This window comes from Cinclus cinclus, chromosome 3 (genome assembly GCF_963662255.1).
Source record: "Cinclus cinclus chromosome 3, bCinCin1.1, whole genome shotgun sequence".
Taxonomy (NCBI): domain Eukaryota; kingdom Metazoa; phylum Chordata; class Aves; order Passeriformes; family Cinclidae; genus Cinclus; species Cinclus cinclus.
The window spans coordinates 69201486-69220405 of record NC_085048.1 but is presented as its reverse complement, the minus strand read 5'-3'; the positions used below and the strand labels follow the sequence as shown (position 1 = coordinate 69220405).

Below are 18920 nucleotides of genomic sequence, written 5' to 3'. Positions count from 1 at the left end.
CCCACACATGTGCCACTCCGCACTTCTAGTAGGAGCTAGAAGTAGCAGTAGATCAGCTTCTTCTCTGGAGGGAGGATCTATCACAAAACCCAATATCCTGCTCACTTCTTTGGAGTGTATAAAGGAGAAAAGGTTACAGCCTGCACATTTATGGATCATGAAACTGAAATTCAGTTTCTGAACCATGTAAGAATGAGTGGCCCATCAATCCATAAGAAGAAAAAGAGATTGAAAGAACTATGAAGATGTCAACCTCTCAGAGTGCAAGAAGACTGAAAGACAATTGTGTCTTGTATTTATCCTGTAGACCTGTCTCTCATGATCAAGAAGAATTAAGTTGATACTCTGTACACTTGTGTCTTGAGAAGAGTCTTCAGAGAAGATTTTGTTTCTAAATAGGATCCTCATATAATACTGCATGTAATTTTACAGATTCCTTTATAACTCAGTAAAGCAGGGGGGAGAAAATTCCTTGGAGACAAGGCTTCTGAACTGGCATGTGCATGATCAGGTTTATTATTTCTTTTTAATATTTCTTCCACAGGTCTTATTTATGAAGATAACTATAAACTGTATTGTAAGACTATGGAAGGTATAATTCCCCTCCCTCTCTTCAAGAAAGTATTTTCTTGTCTGTGAAGCTTGGGTCAGTAGTGCCTTTTATGCAGTTACATAGTACAGTTGTTAAGGGATAATAAAAAGGGTCTTTTTTAGACCCTTTGCTTTATTAGACTTTTTTATTGTTAGACTTTGCTTTCTAGGATGCATTCTGAAATTTTAAAAGAAATCTTGTTCTTAATGGATGACAGGCATCTGAGAGCATACAGAGGTGAGAAATGAAAATAAAACCACTTTTCAAGTACAATACAATATGGCCTATTTTTGTTATTATTTTCTGCTGGTTTTTTTCACTACCATTATTTTCCACTATATACTTAGTTGATATTATTTTGGAATTCAAAAAACAAATTTCATTTAAATTTTTCAAATCAAAAATTCTCAAAACTTATTTCAGAATTTTTGTAAGGTTTTTTTTTTTTTGTAATCTCTACCCATCTTCAGAAGCTTCTGATTCAGTGAATGGGCATTTTACTTCACTGCAAATTGAATGAAAATAAATATGTACAACTTTTCAACCAACATTTGTAGAATAATATTGTAGAGGAGATGTTGCCCTCAAAAACCCAAACCACACAAATTCCTGCAGCTCCTCAGTGGAGTTACAGCTGCCTAGTCCTTCATGAGTACATTCTCTTGGTGTTTCAGCTACTGTGGCTCCATTTCTACGCTATCTGGTCCTTTAGAAATATAGTGTGTGTCAGTATTTTTTAATTTGCATGTTTACTGTTCAAACAACAAAGTGCTCATATAGGGAGCAGAAACATTTCATGTTTCCCTTGGACAGCAGGAAATTTATTTCAAGCCATTCTCAGTTATTGTATGCCACTTGAGACACTTTAATGTTCCAGTAGCAGAGATGAACGCTATTCAATTTCTGTTACATATTGTTCTGTTTTTGCAACTTATACTAAGGTGTTACACAATTTTAATGCAACTAGCAACATCAGTGTTTCTGAAGGATTAGCCTATTGGGAGAAAGGTCAAAACAAGTAAAGCTGCTTAGAAATCTCAATCTCAGAAGCAATGGACATTGTATTTTTTAACACACTCCCTTTTGGCACCAAACTCATCAGCTGTACTTGTTCACCTCATGTGACTGCTGAATTTCTCAATCTTTCAGAGGCTGCTTTTCAAAGATTGCTGTGCTCTGAAAGGTGCTGTTCAATCAGGCTCTGGGATGAGGGTAGATGCCATCACAGAGTCTTGAGACCTTCTCCCTCCACTTCCATGGTCCTCTCCTTGCTCTGCTGCTGTGTGCAGTATTGGGCTGACTTTGCTGAAGAACAGAAAGTAAAGGAGCACAGGGCAGAGAGTGCTCTGCTTTTGTGTTAAATGGACAGCAGCAGTGCAACTAAAAAGGCAAACAAATTTCAAACAGAAAAGATTCACCTGTTCTTGAGAGGAGGTACTCTAAAAATGACCACAAATACAAGTATTTAGAAAAGATTATTTCCTTTCTATATCCCGTTTATTTAGTGCATCTAGGAGCAATTTGTGCATTGTAAATGTCAGCTTCTCTGTTATGTCAGCAAGCTCTCAGATTTCTTTTTTGTGTAACTTTCTTTCTTTTCATAGACTAGCTGCCGAATTAATGGCGTGTCTTTTGCTATCTCCTGACTCATATGCCTTCCTGTTTCCAACTATCTCCAGTATCCCATCATGGTGCTGAACAATTACTGCCTAGACTGTGAAGTTGATTAGTTTATGCCCTTGGCCAAGGCTGGCAGTGCCAGCAGTGAGGGCTAACAGGGCTTTGCCCAGCTGGAGCCATATCTCCACACAAAGTCTCTCTGACAATCCACAGGCATAAAGGTGCAAATTAAATATGTGTGTAAGTAATAGGTGTCTCAGGGTGTTTGCATAGCCAGTTTTATCACTGAGGTATTTCTCTTCTCTTTGTTTTGCCTCTTGTCTCGTTCCTTCTCCCAAGACACAGCAGCACTGCTCCCCCTCCTATCAGCACTGTATCAGCAGAGCACAAAAGCCAAGACAGCAACTACTACAAAAGCATTTTATTCTTGCACACCTTTTTGGTCTGCCTATGCCAGTCAATACAAAAATCCAATTTACACGTGGCCAGCTCACCAGTTTCTCCTAAAAATTTCATTCTGACTATTGCAAATATTACTAAGTGGTTCAGGTCACAGCTGAAGAGGACAAGGTGGATATAAATCACATCAGGCCATACTTAAGATATCCACAAGCAATTGCTGTGGAGTTTAAGAGTCTGCAGGTCTTTCACACCCAGAACATCCACTGACGTCAATGGAAATTTTGGATGGTGATGGAGCACAGTGATGATGTTGACTCCGGCAGTCAAAGCCTTGAGAGTCTAATGTTTAGGTTTTCTCTGCCTCAGTTTGTATATGCTGTCCCTCACCACACGCCGAATGCTGCACAAATGCTTAACTGCATTTACCTCAACACAGCCCTGGGAAATAACAGCGAGCCTGTACCCTCATACCCCACTGCCAACAGGGGACAGGCTGGCTGGGGCACTTGTCCAAGCTCACAGTGAAAATTTGTGATAAACTATCCCTATGAACCTCAAATTCAGCTTCCTGGTGCCCTTTCCAAGTGCTTTCCCTGAAAGGCTTTCCATGCTTTTCATCTTTTCAGTAAATGAAGTACTGAAGCATTGCATAAAGTACTTCTCAAAACTGCTGGGACCTGCAGGGAATTGCCTAATCCACTTACATTAAAAATAATGTGGGTTTGTGGTTCAGGTTTTCTTCCAAAAACCAGTTTGATTAGCTAACCTTTTAAAGGCCAACATTCATACTGAGCCATGCAGGACACAGTTTAGTTGTGACTTAGGTGCCAGTGCATCTCCTGAGCCACTCAAAACACAGCCCCTGCTCCTTAGTGCAACACCCACCTGCAGTGGGCAAGGAAAAAGGCCCTGAAGCAGATCTTCTGACAGCTGGGATGCCCTTCCCCAGAGCTGGAGTGTGCTCCCAGCTGTGCCCAGGTGGCTGAGGAGGCTGGTCCTGCTCCCTGTCTGGGAGAAGTTGCACCTGCAGAGGTGAGATGCCTTCCCTTCAGTCAGGCAGAGCCCCAAGGGTTTTCCTAATTGCAAGTGCAGATGATAAAAGTCAGGAACAAGAGCCTTTAAGGGAATGGTGCTGGAGACCCAGCAGCCTCAGGCCACTTCCACATGACTGGTGCAGTAGGAGATCCTCAGGAAAGTCTGAATTGATCAGCACTAAGTTGGTGCAAGCAGCCAGTATCCTGTTTTTGAGGACAGCAGCATTAGGTGCACGGTACAAGCAGGAGCATTCCTGCTGGGCCTAGGCTTTAAGGACACCTGCTCACCAGCTAATTTCTTGGGATTAAAATACTTGCAAGTGCCTGCAACACCTGGCTGTGCCAGTATGTTCCTTGAACTGGGCATTTATTCCCTGTCCTTGTTGCTCCTTGATGAATCCAGGAGGAGGAAGAGATGCAGTCTTTAACTAGCAAGGGTCGTCTTTGAATTTTATAGTAGTCAAATTTTATAGCCATAGTCACTGCACAAATTGGATTTAAAGAATCAATGTAGCATTTGCTTTGGGCAAAAAGGCTGTTTTAAGGGAATTACAGAGCCCTGTTATGAATTCCCTGTTTCATTCTTGGGCTTTTTTGAACTCTTGAGTAAATGCTGTCTGATGATGTAGTGCTGCTCATTTTCTCAGCTTGCTCCATAGCTCCCTAAGGACTGTCATTAGCTTCCATACAGATCATTAAGTGCTCCTCACACCCTGCCGTGGCTGCCTGTGCCTGGCTGTACCTGGTGCTGTTGGAGCTGGCAGTCCTTTGCCTGTACTGCATTTGCATGTGGTGGTGGGTCCCAGCAAAGTCTTCATCACACCCCACTGTGCAAATGGGTCAGTTCCCTCCAGCTCATCTTCCAGCCCTGTCTCAAACACCAGCAGGAGCTGTCCTCCCTGCTTGCATGGTGGGCATGCCAGTAACCCCTAGGAACCTTTGAAGCTTTCATTCCCCTCCTGCCCCTTTCAGCTTCATGCACTGCTGCTTGGAGGGGAATGTCCAGTGTAAGTGCCTCTGGTGGGCTCTAACAAAAATTTGAGGCCAATCCTGAGTGCTACACCAGGTCAAGTCAAGGGCCGCATTTCTTGTGGGCAGAAAAAAAAAAGGTATCCACAAAGCAATCTTTGAGTAACTAAAAAGTAACTAAAAAGCTCTTTTCTGTGTTCAAGTGTGATGCCTGCCTGGTCTGTGGGTGTTTGGAGCTTGCACATAGCAACAGTCTTAGGTTTGATTTGTATAATGCCTATTGTCTAGAAGAGCATAAAGTACTTCAGGCTTTGGGTACCTCTGGGGTATAAAGGCAGAAAATTCATTATAATTTCAGCTGCCTGACTGCTGAAGGTATCTTGTCACGTTAAAAATTTCTTCTTGCCAGAAATACTTGCTGCATTTTCTGAAATGTGGTTCAGTCTTGTTATTTTAAATTTTTTTTTTAATTTAAATGTTAGTTTAAACAGTGTCTCATTAAGGTTTCTGAGTCTGTTCTAAGACTTGTCTTGAAAATGTGTATTCAGGTGGTTTGTAAGATTTGTATTATTTGCTTCTTTTGGAGCCATTCTGGTGTATTATGTAAATCCACAGCTAAGCATTTCCTGGGACCATTTATTGTGCAAATGTCTAGTATGGTACGTGATTAGTGCTGAGCAAAACCAATTGCTTCTGTCTCTACCTCAGAGAAGGTCAGTGTGTGGATTTTTTATTTCATTTGTTTTTTGTTTAATTTAAGAGACGACAATTTTCTCATTCTATTGCCTATCGGAATGTATTTTCTGCAAATGAGCTGGAAACTCCCAGAATAGATAAAAGTTTAAAGGCAGAACACCAGCCCCAAACTAAGTGTAGAAACAAGTAATCAAGTCAGTTGCAGGTGCAGACATTTAAAAGTGGCTTGATTGGCTTCTGTGGAAATTTCTTGCATTTAATAATGTGCTTACAGAAAAATACTCATGCAACGATGGGCATTAAAAAGCCATTAGAGTATTTTAGATAAGCCACCCTTTGCATCCCTCTCCAGAAACCAGTGCTGTCACTGGGGCCAGTGTTACTTCCAGGGCTGCAGTGCTGCCATTCCCATTAGGAAGGGTATAACGAGAGACTGAAGGGCCAAGGTTTGCAGCCCCAGTTCAGTTCCCAGCATGGACAGACTGGCCTGGATAAGTACAGACGTTTCTGAGGAGCAGCAGGTCCTTGGCCATGGGCTGAGGCGTTCCTCAGCAGACAGTGCAGGCAGCATGACAGGCAAGGCACACCAGTGCACCCAGGACAGGTCTCAGACTTCTGCCCCATGGAAGCTGAGAAGCTTGTGGCCTCCCAGCACCTGGAAGCAGTTTTCCTGAGGAAAGCTGCAGGCAGGGATATACAGGTTTTGTTGCAGGAGCCTCAGACCAGCAGGGCAATAAAAGCCATGGCAGAAGTCCCAGGCATCTCTCTGCAAAGTGCTGAGGCTAGTGGGTTTATTCACAGCATTTTATGATCTGGGACACACCACAGGAGCCTCTGTGCAACTGTTCTGCTGGCATATGAACCTGTGGTGACTCAGGAAAAAGGTGCTCAGGGACTGTCTTGATAAGTAACAGCAGCTATAAAATAAACATGCAGGAAAAGCAAATCCCCATCTCTCTGATGGTGCAGTCAACAGGCAGCCCTCATCCTGCCACTTTAAAGCACCCAGGGACTTTGCTTCTCTGTGCCCCAGCTTGCACATCTGTAAAATGGGTTTCATGTAATCACCCTTTTCTTGTATTACTTTGAAATTCACCCGAGAGGTTGATTTTGTCATGGCTACCCTTTGGGTCAGTGCTGGCTCAAAGGTGAAGGAAGAAAAGCTAGAGGCATGATCCTTTTTTTCTGCAGAACATATCTTTACTTTCCTGGAGACCATTCTTGAAGAATATATTGAGTTAAGTTGCGTTTTTTATCTGTACAGCAGTCATACTTACCTCTACTTGTGAGCTTAATGCATGAGAGAGGCTGTGGTCCTAACAGGATGAATTACAAAAAATGTCCTTGTGGATTTTTTTCACTGGGAGAAATTAAACTTGATTCTAGTTTCCTTCTCTCCTGTTACTGTCAACTCATCTTGTCTGTCTGCTTTACTTTTGCTTACTACAACTGGCTTGCAAGTCCTCCCAGAAGACACAGCATGACATTTTAGTCCATCGGGTTTTTTTGTACATTGAAAAGAAAATGTAAGACTGTTGCATATCTGCAGATTATTTATCCATGCAGGCCTAATTGGTGCAGGGATTAGCAAAACATGTTTTGCCTGCCAATCTCTAATCAAGAAGACGAATTCACTGGCACAGTGGTGGCTTTGCTGTGCTCCAGGGAGGTGATGCTCACTCTGCTGAAAATCAGAAGCAATTTAGCCAAATTCAGTTTGCAGGTACAGACCTTGCAAGGTCAAAGTAAGAAGCACGGTCTACAAAGAAATAATATTACCCTCTAAGAGCAGCAGCAGATCCAAATCTGGATTGGAGGAAGAGGCTTCAGTATGAACACTGAGACAATGAAAAAAATCTAGCTAAAGTTAACAGTCTGGAAAGGAGAAATAACTGGCTTGTGCAAAGTATTCCCTTAGGATGCGTATTACTCCCAGAAATTTTCTACTTTACTGCAAATTTCCCAAAGATGTAATGGCATTTTCAGTGGCTTACAACCCTTTTTGGCACAGGTTTGTTCTGCAGGGAGTATCAAGAGACCAAAGCCCTGGCCTGGGGCAACATACTGTGTACTTTTTCTGGTTCTTGTCTACCTTTCCTCTGTATAGGTGGAATTTTCTTTTTTCAAAACAGGGATAAAAGAATTCATTCCAGTGTTGGCAAGACTTCATCAATTTGTTTGCACAAGAGAAGTGGGGAAACATCACGATGCATAACCATGCCTAGCAATGGTTAAAGACAAAACAGGCAGTGGAAGGTGAATAGTGTTAAGTACATAATTGTGAACTCAGTGGAGTTTTACTGTCATATTTCATTTCCAAGTTTTATTTGACTGCAACATTTTCTTTCAATATAATTAACTCTTACTTATCATAGAATTTTGGCACTGATGACTTCTGATTTACTTCACTGGGGATGCTTGGTTCCAGTGCTGCAGTTATTTTGCTAGTATTGTGCTGGAGACGTGCCTAATGGAGTAGAGCTAATTTGCCATTTTCTGGGTAAATAAAGATACACACTAAAAAGAGTATGAGGAAGAACAAGATGTAGTACATGAAAGCTAAAGAAACCAGCAAACAATTCAAAGTTAAGACACCAACAAAAGATCACTGTGCCTTAGACTTTTCTATAGTATCTTTTACCCCCGTTCCTGTTGTACCATAGCAGCCTTGGGGTTGTCTGCATATGGATGTGGCACTTCTAGGCGGAAACAAAATTTTCTGTATTGCTGCTATGGCAATTAAGCCAGAAGGTTTCCCTTCCAATCTCCTTCCTCTGACATTCCTATTCCAGTCTTACACAGATCTTGGCTGTTGCCTTTGTTAATGCCTTGCATTTATATTTTAAACTAATTGCTGTGATTACAATGTAGCACCAGTTTATGATAGCAGAATTGAGGAAAATAATGCAGGAAGATCATTTATCTCAAAAATACAGCACTGCACCCTGCAATGCCACAGCTCCTTGCTGTGTGCTGCCACCTTATCTGCACTCAGCTAGGCAGTTTACTGCAGGAATTTACTCCTCACATAGAGTATTACAGAGATAATATTACAGATGGGGGAGACTGGCTCAGCAGAGGGGCTCTGCAGGGTGGCTTCTCTGCCAAAGGGCAGACATGCTCAGCATGACCTGGGAATTCACAGGGGCAGGACACACCTGAGCTTTGCATCAACTTTCCCCTATAGCCATTCTGGCTTTTGTCCACACCCAAAGTCCCACTGTTCCATGGGCAAAGAAGGGTGTTCCCAGTAAGCAAAGCTGTATCATCAAGAAAGCACCAAAGCTTTCAGGTTGAGGAGGCAGGTGAGAGCAGCAGGTGCAGGATTTCTGGTAATGGGACCAGGAATAGGTTTTGTCAGTCTAAGATGACAATTCCTCTTTAAACACAGTGTGGGAGTTAACACAGTGGATGTGACTGTGTCTGTGCTGGGCCCAGAAATTAGTGGACAGCAGGAACAGCTGTGTTCAAATGTTCTGTCAAAATATTTAAGCTGAAGGTTGTTTGTTCTGGAGTCATCCCTGACTGTTTTGAGCTTACAGTGTAGGTTATACCACAGTCTTGCCTTGCTTCCCATAACTATTTTTCTACTGTTACTCACTGAAAACTCTCTTCATCAGATACTTCCTGGTATGGCTTCACAAACTGCTCTATGGCACCAAGGAAAAATCAGTTTTCCCAGTAAGCAGTGGCAAACCTGAGGAGACAATTGATTGCGATAGGTTTATATTATGGCAAATAGCCATTCTGGTGCACAAAATATGCCACATTCTCCCAGATGCTCCTCATACTTCACTGAAGATGCCAGGTCCAAGGCAGCCCTCTAACCCATCTGCAGGAGTACCCCTGTTTGGAACAACAGGGCTCACTGTGGATGTGGGTGCATGGCTGGCAGCACCCTCCACAGCCCTAGGAGTTCTCAGGGGGAAGCTTCCTTACAGCTCTGTGCTGGGTAAGGCAATCTCTGCCATAAGGAAGTCTCCTTTGAAAGCTGGAGCCAGCCTATGAAAAGTAATTTGCCCTTGGTGAAGCCACTCAAAACACCTAAAAGGAAGCCTTGCTGTATAGGGCAGAGAGAGACTCCCAAAGTGGGCACTGTGGCTCAGGGTCATGATCCATGTCAGGGCAAGGCTGTCCTTTGTGGCAGCATGGCACAACACTGGATGTGTCAGGAATCCAGGCTGAGATATCATAGAAATCCAGGGGTGTTTACTAAACAAGAATCAGGCCCACAAGACAGTAAAAGCACGTGTTTCTGCTATATATGAAATAGTGATAGCCAATTCTATATGTGGGGAACAGATTTTTGGCCGGAGGAACTTTTTTTCCCCAGGATGAATCCCAAAATAAATTCCATTTTGGTCCTTTCATCTGAGTACAGCCTTCCTGTTCCTGTCATACTAATCTTGATTCATGCCATTTAATTTAAACTGTGCCTGTGTTTTTTGTTTTCAGAGCATGAGGCTGGCTGCTTATGACATGCTGTCAATGAAACCCTCCATGATGTCTTAGGAAGCAGGTTTAAGCCTCTAATGCAATTTGGGACTGGCTTTTTCAGCGTGTCTCTGCTTCCTTTTGCACTCCCTGTGTCCCCTGCAGCAAGTGTCTGGTACAGTCAGTGCTGTGCAGGACTCAAGGCCACACCTGAAGTGGGTATAGTGTTTGTGGAAGGGCAGAATGGATCCGGGCCACATGCTGAGCACAGGCAGCATCTGTCAGGGTCACGAGCATCCCTGAACAGCCCAGCACGGCTCCAGCAGGTGGGAAGTTGGGCTGTGGTTTGTAGTGCAGATGAGCAGCTCTACTACTGATTCAGAGAGGCAGTTAACAGATTTGACAGGGAATAGTCTGCTGCCAGCAGGCAATTTTGCAGAGGACAAGGGACACTGAGTGACACAATTCAGAACCAGCAGCTCAAAAGAAAGTGTTCATGTGCAGCAGCCAAAGTACAGGGTCATCACATCCAAAGATGGGTAAGTTCTGCATAGCTATGATTTGATACAAGGGACTGGCAGACAAAGAAAAAAAAAAGTAAACACAAAAAAAAAGTGTTTCCTCTACCTTGAAGTCTTGTACCTGCTGTGGCAGAGGGGCTGTAGGCTGATGTAGACTTGTGGATGCAGAGATCTGATGAGGCTAAAAGAATGGATGGGGTTTTATAGTTATTCATCTGGTACAGCTCTGTCTTCTGAGAAAGTGGATCAAAACAATGCTTTCATCAGTGTCCAAATAATGATCATTACATACCCAGTCTCAAGAAACAAACAGCTTGAAACTCATGACAGTAGTGAAAACCTATTCATCCATCATTGTCAGCATGAAATTTAATTCTGCTCAGGTTTTGTCAAAACACCCCAATAAAGAGCTTCAGGGCTCCGGGAAGCTTGCAGGTTTGAAAATGAGCAATGGCAGTGCAGGCCAGGGCACTGTGCTGGCTGGCCCACACACACCTTGCAGGCTGCTGGCCCCAGCCCCAGCCTCAGAGGCTGATTCATTCCTTCTTTGTGTCACTGAATTTCCATGCAGCTGGCAGCTTCCAGCTCTGCTGCCATGGCAGGCACAGGCTGCAGGCAAGTTTCCCCCCACCCCTGCAGCCCCATGCCAGCCCTGCCAGCCCCATCACCTCCTGTGTCCTGGTGCCCACTGCTGCATTCGGGACACGAACAAACTGCTGGTGCTTCTGCTCTTTGTGCCAGGGCTGAACATACTCAGGCTGCCTCCTGCTCAGGGATTCCCAGCATCCCCAGCCTGGACAGCGCACATGAGCTCCTGACTCCCCACTGCTGCTCCAGCGTGTTCCCAGGTGCTACCATGCCATGTTCTCACCTCAGGGGGAGCAGGCAGCTGCCTGCCACCCCCTCCTGCTCCTGCCCTGGATGCTGCTGGAGATTTGAGCCAGGTCCCACCCCTTGGGTGGAAAATCCCCAGACTGGGTTCCTGCAAGGCTTCTTCCAAATGCCACACAGCAGATGAGATGGGCACCAGCTTCCCATGGTTTCAGCAGGGTCGGGGAGCTAGGGGCTTTGCTGCCAGCCCTGGGCCCTCAGCATCCTGGTGCTCACAGGGGTGAAGGGAGGATGATGGCCTCACACTGCTTCAGGATGTTCAATTTGAACGGGCTGGTGGAAGGAGTGAGATTTCACCTCCTGTCATCACCTCTCCCTTTGCTCTTTCTTTGCAGCCCCCTCCCATGTTTGCAGCCCCTGCCTGTTTGTACCCTGTGCAGGTGCTGGCTGTTGCAGCAGAAGCTGAAACTTGGGTTTTTTTCTCCTCTTTAAGGTGTGTACCTCTCTTTCCCCAAAGGAAAAGAAGAGGAGCAAAAAGAGCCATATATTTGCTGCAGACTGTGACTGGCTTATGTAATAACATTGCCTTTCTCTCCTTGTTTTAGGGAGTGCTGCCGATTTTTTGGAGACAATGGCTTGACTTTGAAGGTGTTTTTTACCAAGGCAGCACCCTTTGGTGTTCTTTGGACACTCACAAACTACCTTTACTTACATGCAATAAAGAAAATAAACACTACGGATGTCTCCGTGTTGTTCTGCTGCAACAAAGCTTTTGTGTTCTTGCTTTCATGGATCGTTCTGAGGGACAGGTTCATGGGAGTGAGGGTAAGTGACTCCTTATCTCTGTCTCCCTTCTCCCCCCCTCACCCTTGTGTCTTTCCTTTACCCCTTGCCTCCTGCCAGCTGAGTCAAGCAGCAGCCACGCAGACAGCTGCATGGGCACAGAAGTTCTTGTGGAGCAGGGATGCATCCTTCCCTGCAGCCTTTTCCCAGGTGCCTGTGAGCTCCTGGAGCCCCTGGCTCCCCCAGCCCAATGCCTTTCTTTCAGGAAAGAGGTAACCCATTGGGAATATGCCCAATGCATATTCCTTCAGGAAAGAGATAACTTGCTCCAGAGTGTGTCACAAAGGATACGTGGCCCTTGCCAGAGCCTTCCAAATGACTTTTCCCAGGCTGCCACCAGAACTGGTTGTTTCTAACTGCGCATTCTCGCAAGCCCTGGCTAAAACACAATGCATTTCTGGTCCCATCCTGGGTATTTAACAGGGCCCTCACCTTCTATGTGTGACAGCAGGCTTTCAGGGTGGGACAGTTATCTTTAGCATCTGTGTCAGGTAGGAGGAGAGGAGAGGAGAGGAGAGGAGAGGAGAGGAGAGGAGAGGAGAGGAGAGGAGAGGAGAGGAGAGGAGAGGAGAGGAGAGGAGAGGAGAGGAGAGGAGAGGAGAGGAGAGGAGAGGAGAGGAGAGGAGAGGAGAGGAGAGGAGAGGAGAGGAGAGGAGAGGAGAGGAGAGGAGAGGAGAGGAGAGGAGAGGAGAGGAGAGGAGAGGAGAGGAGAGGAGAGGAGAGGAGAGCTGCCCTCGCCCACCTGTGGCCAAAACATGTGTCCACATGTGTTACTGATGGAAGATGGTGTCCGCAGGGATTTGTGTTTGGCCAGCAGTTCTAGGCTGCTCTTCTGGTGGCACCCCAAATGTTTGCTTGCACCTTTAGTGCTGCAGGCCATGCAAATGCCTCTGCAGCAGCAGCAACAGAGCCATGTGTAGAGGGTTTAGCAGAAAATCCTTCAGCTCCCTGCTGACCCTGCTGCCATTCTAGCAGCCCTCAGCACATCATGTCCTTTGGCAGCAGAGTGGGTGGGTGAGTAACCCACCACCCCAGGGCCAAGGAAAAGGCATCACCACTGCAAGGAAAAAGCACCAGTGCTTTGCCAATTAATATTAATTAATAATCAAGATCAACAGTAATACCTGTAATTATTCCTGTCTCCTGCCCACTACTTGAGGAGCTCCCTGCTCCTCCACCTAGACTGGTAGTGCTAAGAAGAGGTTGTTGCATGGAGTAGCTGAGAGTTAACTTTTCAGGAAGTATTCCTCTCTGGCAGGAGAATCTGGCAGGAGAGCTTGGCCAGCCTTTCAGTGGTGGCAGCCAAGAGGCTGCTCAGGGGATGGTTGCAAAATGTACCTGCCAAAAGCTTGGCATGGCCAGCTGGTGTCTGCACACCCCTCTGCCCAAGTTGCCCCATCCTGAAAAAAATTAACTGTGATTTTTGAGTGCAGAATCAAGGGCATCCTGAAAGGATCCTGGAGCTAGGGAAGTCTCATTGTTATCAAAGATGGATGCGCTAGCCATTTTGATAAATGAAAATTTAAGAAGGTATTTTTGTGTCTTCATCTCTCCTGTGGCATTGTCAGCTGCAGCACTGGTGGGACACTAGGAGAGATGATGCATGGAGAGGTGACCACTGCAGTCTGCATCTGCAGCTTGCTCCTCATTCTGAATGTGCCATCTCTCATTGTGCAATATGGCTGTGGTGTGCAGGGATACACGCACGGGCATATACATGCTGGAGTAGAGGTGCTTCTTGGGCTCTCCTGAGTGCATGGCCATGATGGAAGAGCCAGGATGGTCAGGGACTTTCCAGCAGCTTCTTGGGCAGGTTGTCTTGTGCCGTGGCAGGGGACAGCACTGGGAGATGAATCCTGTTCTGTACGTCTCCCTTCTCAAAGAGGCAGAAGGAGTGGAAGGAGCAGAGAAGCAGACACAAGTGGTGGTCCCAGCCATGTCCAGCTGTCTTTTGTTTCCTATCTGCACTGCTCTGGGAAAGCAGCAGTGAAGCAGAGAAGCAGAACAGGGCCCAGGGCAGTGGTGGCTGTGTGATACTCCTGCCATGTGTTCCAGCCTCTCCCTGTGGAACCTGGCATTGGTCAGACTGTGGCAAGGGGCCTTCCCGAGAAGGAACAATCTGTCTCCTGAATCCAAGAAGGAACACAGCTGTCTCCTTCCCAGGTGACAGGCCATCAAGGGACCTGGATGCAGGGAGAAGGGGTTTGCAGGCAGACTGGGCTATTTGCTCTTAAGCAGTTTTGGCATCCTGACCTGTGGCAGTATGAGGGATGTCCTTAGGGATTGAAAGGGCACATGGCAGCACAGTAGTTCTACTGCCCAGCTTTGTGTGGCGTAGTTGGAGTGCTGGAGCGCTCTTTCCTGCAAAGGGACTTAGCATGGAGTCTTTGGAGAGAATAATTTTCTTCCCTCTTTCCTTTCTTTTCTGTACAGCCCATGTGAAAAGCAACAGGCAGAAAGAGTGTCACTGCTAGGGGCTAGCCTCAGGATGACCCCAACACACCACCTTCTTCCTGGGACTGGCTACCAGGAGGAAAGACAGCTGCTAGGGCTTCACTGGGAGTGCCTTAGGGTCTGCAGCCGCCACACAGCCTAGCCCCAAAGCACATGGTCCTTCTGACACAGGACCCCATGTCAGAGCTGCTGACCCTCTTAAAAGCACCCTTTGAGAGATCATTTGGCAGAAATGGCTGCAAGGGAGAAAGTTTCTTCCCACACTCCTGCTCCATCCCCACACTGGTGCAGCAGGTTGGATAGTGCCACAGCGAAGCTCTGACTGCACATTTGGGTATCCCTGTTCATGCGCACTGACAGGCAAGGTGAGAAAGGCAGCCACTCAGTGGGGTTAAAGCAAGTACAAGTATCCTACTTGGCCATCAGAAGTGCAGCTACTAGCTCTGTAAGCACATAAATCAAAATTTAGCTGGAATTTAAATGTAAGAGCAATTACAAGTTCCCATCCATGCCATTTGGGTACTTCTAAGTGTCCTCATCTCCCATAACGAAGTTGAGCTTTTTCCCCTTGCCTTTCACTATGCCCAGAGAACAACTGACTTGGCTGTTAGCTGTCAAAGACACACACATAATGAAGCTGTCCGTGCCTGAAGCACAGCCTCTGCAAACCTTGCAGTGCTGTGACATCTGTGGGCACTGTGGTGTGTGTGCAGCCTGACACCACCACTAACAACATGCTTGATAGAAAGGCTGAAAGGCTTTCAGAGAATGTGTATGTAACAGGTCAACAAGAGACTGTGAAGTGAGGCCAAGACTCCTCTGACACCTGTGACATGCTTGATGGAATAGGCAAGGACCTCTGCCCCAGCAGAACTGTTTGCAGACTTCATTTATTTACTTTGATCTTTGACTTTGGTGTTTCTCTCCATGCTACAGTGAATAAAACAGCTCAGTATCCAAGAGAGCCATCGCCTGCAAGTGCCTCCTGTGTACATAACATACAGACAAACACATCTGCCTGTGGGACTTGGAAATACATATCTTACCAAATCTCAGCCTGTAGGGACATAGTCTCTTGGAAAGTGCTCTGAAGCTGATCAGCTCCTGATGTTGAAAGCAAAGTGGAGACTTTTCATTCTGCAGCTCATGCATGCACCCCCTAAGTTTCCAGTGCAGAGGCGTTACAGCTGCCTGCCAGGGTTGAGGCAGGCTTCCTCTGCTGATGCACCTGGAGGTGCCACAGCCTGGAATGTGATTGTAGTTCTCCTCAGCCACCCAGTGAAGGCTGGGCAAGCCCCATACAGCTCACAGAACAGCCACACCTGGACCAGATGATACAGGAAGACAGCCACACCTGGAGCAGATGCTACAGGAAATGCTGCATCTTCCACTCTTTATCAACTCATGTGTAGCACAGGTGATGTTGAAGGAAGGTACAGAGTTGCCATCTTCCAGATAAAGTCTGAGCCATATACCTTGCAGTTCTCCAAAGAGCCATAGTGAGTCAGAGCAAAGGTGCCTCTGCCCCAGAAGCCTGCCTGCAGCAGCTGCCTGTAGTGGACACCTAGAAAAATCTGTCTAAATAGGAAAAGCCTGTAATGATATTTCCTCATGAGACTTTCCAGCCTCCAACAATTTGAGGCTCAAGGACTTCCTGAGATGGAAGTGTTTCTATAGCTAATAGTCATGATGGAATCTTTTTCTTCCATGAGTTTATCCTTGTAAAATTTCACATCCACAGGGTTCAACAGCAAAGCTTTCCTTCACGTAATTGTGTTGGCTGAAGGCAAATCTTTTTTTCCTTGTTCTATAACTGCCTCATGCTAGTCTCATTCAATGACCTTTTTTCTTGTGCTTCTGAAGCCACAGAGTGTCTGAATTTTTATTTGACAAGCAGCAGCACACTGGTGAGAGAACTGCCCCACACTGGTGTAGAATCTTGTGGGAGGATTCTCTACTTGCCTTAGAAAAAGGCTGACCATAGGGCCCAGTTACACTACCATAAAACTTCACTTTAGAAATGCTGTCCATGGAGAGACCAGATTCCAACAGGGCTGCAAGCAAAGATGCTGTATCTGAACCTCTCCAAATCTGCAGCTTGTATACCTAGCCTTTGCAGTTTGTACTGGGCTACACCCTGATCAAGTAATAAATCAGCATTCTGCCTTATGCTACCCTACCATTATACAGCAACACCTGTGGAGAAATGGGTAAGCTTTTGTTTGCAAAAACGGGCCATTTTTGTGTTAGGGGAAATTGAAGATGTTGATGTCAGTGTGCAGGAAGGATCTGCTGGATGATTGTCTGGTTTATGGGTGTCCCCTGGTACCAGCCCCAGCTCAGCCCAGGGAAGAGGCTGCTGGTGCTGCTGTGGTTGGGACCTGCAGCTGGTAAAGAGGCCACCTCACACATCTTGTTGATCAGGCAGCAGCAGAGTTTGGCACACAGACTTTTCCCCTGCATCTTCACAGTAGCCCCAGTATCTATGGTGGGAAGCAGGAAAGATGAGAGGAGGCTCATGAATGTGTAGGCAGCTGCAGCCTGTGGATGGGGCTTAAAACCCCAGTCTGGTCCTCAGAGAGGGGACAGCACTTACCCATCTGTGGATCATCTGTGTTCACAGGCATCACCATGACTGTGCAGCCAAAAGGCTTGTGCTGTAAGCAGGGCATCCTTCACAGCCCTGCAGAACCAGGAAGCATGAGCATACAGAAAGCTCTATTCACCCCAGAATTAACACCCTGAGAGGCTGAAGGTATCTGGCAGGATAATCCCAGAGAAGCCAGGGGTTTCTTTGCTGATCCTGGTAAATCGGGGCAGTGTGTACCCTGCCTTTGTGAATGTACCATCTGTTTGCAAGACACCCCTCAGGCACTGCAGTGTGCATAGCTGGCTGAAAAAAAAAAAAACCAACCCCTCCTCCTACTCTCTGAAATGACTCGTCTAGACTGGAAAGTAGTTGCATTAATTTTATCCCCCTGTTTATAACCTTTTTCCTCTAAAACTTCAGCAGGACTCAAAGCCTTTTCTGCCAGCTCCAGGGAATTATTACTTGTGTATTATTGTCATGCACAGGCTGCAGGGACCCATTGATCGGGAATCACAGTAGCAGAGATTAAATCCCCACTTCACCTCAGTCAGGGGCATTAAGCCCTGCAGTCTGACCTGTTGCACATGCCTGAAGCAGCCACTCCTTTGCAGCTCTGCCTGCAGCTTCCCTGCAGCCACAGAAACCATAAGGGCAGGCAGCATCTGCTCCCTGGGTATTGGCCCAGGCTTGCTACTGTTTTCTACAGAAGCAGATGATGCAGAAGTACTGCACTCGCATGTAAATCTGCCTGCCTGTTTCTCCATCGTGGGGGTTGTCTAGTAACACTTTCTTGCTTTCTTTCTTTGTCTCCAACCAGATCGTGGCTGCTATATTTGCTATTGCAGGGATAGTTATGATGACATATGCCGATGGGTTTCACAGCCACTCTGTTATTGGGATAGCCCTGGTGGTGGGCTCTGCCTCAATGTCTGCTCTCTACAAGGTAAGTACACCCGGCTCTTTCCCCCCAGAAAGATGCCTGTCCCCCTCGTCACTCACTTTGGCTGTTCCTGTCTTACTTGCAAACCTCCGTGCAGTTCGGTCTCCTTCTTTGAGAGCTCTGCCATAAACACACTGGCTCTGCAGCGCTGCATTCAAGTGTTCACTTGCTTTGATGTCTGCTCTCACTTAGGACAAAAACTCCTATTTCCTTGGAAAAGTTTTCTCCAGTGCTCCTCCACCAGGGGGAGGATTTACAGATGTCTCACCTTCATGAAAAATGAGGCCGCTTTTCCATAGATTCTGTATTTAAGCATTCATTCTGGAAGCACCCTGCAGAGATTTAGCTTCTTTAAGTCACTTTGTTAGCCTCCCCTTGCCAGTCCTCCTTCAGTAACATATGTAGCCTGTGTTGGGCTTAAAGCATTGCTTATCATGGAAGCAATCGCATCCTTAAAATGCAAAGCACATGCCTGTGAATAAAGACCTCATCCTGAGCAGCTGGATAAGCTGCACTACATATAAGATGAAGCCTTCTCTGCTGACCAGAGCCATTTCACTCAGCCTGAGACACTTCTGGGCACCTGCCTCTGTGCTGCTTATAGTGCTCAGAGTCACAGTCCACAGTGAGGAATTGGCATTTGTAGAGTGTGGTTTGCCCGCCCTGGCTCAGATGTGTAGATTAGGAGGAGGTGTAGACAGCTTCACCTGGTTTAATGAATTGCACTGTACCAGTCATCCAGCAGGAATTGGCCAGGAGAGCCCTGCAGCCCTAACACCAGCAGTCCAGGGAGACTTGCCAAACTGAGAAGCATCTGCCTGTGCCCCTCAGCACAGTGCTGCAATGCTTTCCACTCACTTTTTCAGATCAGACGATATCTTACATTAGGAAGGTCATGACGTTTCATACAGCTCATTCCTGGTCTGTTTGTTTGGCCCAACAAACCAGAAAAAAAATAAAGGCTAGAGCCTAGCTGTGTTCCCTTTCCCATGAC

At 46.2% G+C, this 18920-nt stretch overlaps 1 protein-coding gene across 1 annotated transcript in view; it reads left to right on the top strand.

Moving 5' to 3' along the window:
* The window catches only part of SLC35F3 (solute carrier family 35 member F3), a 157524-nt gene that overhangs the window by 134050 nt on the left and 4554 nt on the right, over nucleotides 1-18920 (top strand). The window contains exons 4-5 of the mRNA XM_062489028.1: nucleotides 11705-11924; nucleotides 17804-17929. Of these exons, the coding sequence (XP_062345012.1) occupies nucleotides 11705-11924; nucleotides 17804-17929 (346 nt within the window). The remainder of the gene's footprint in view (nucleotides 1-11704; nucleotides 11925-17803; nucleotides 17930-18920) is intronic.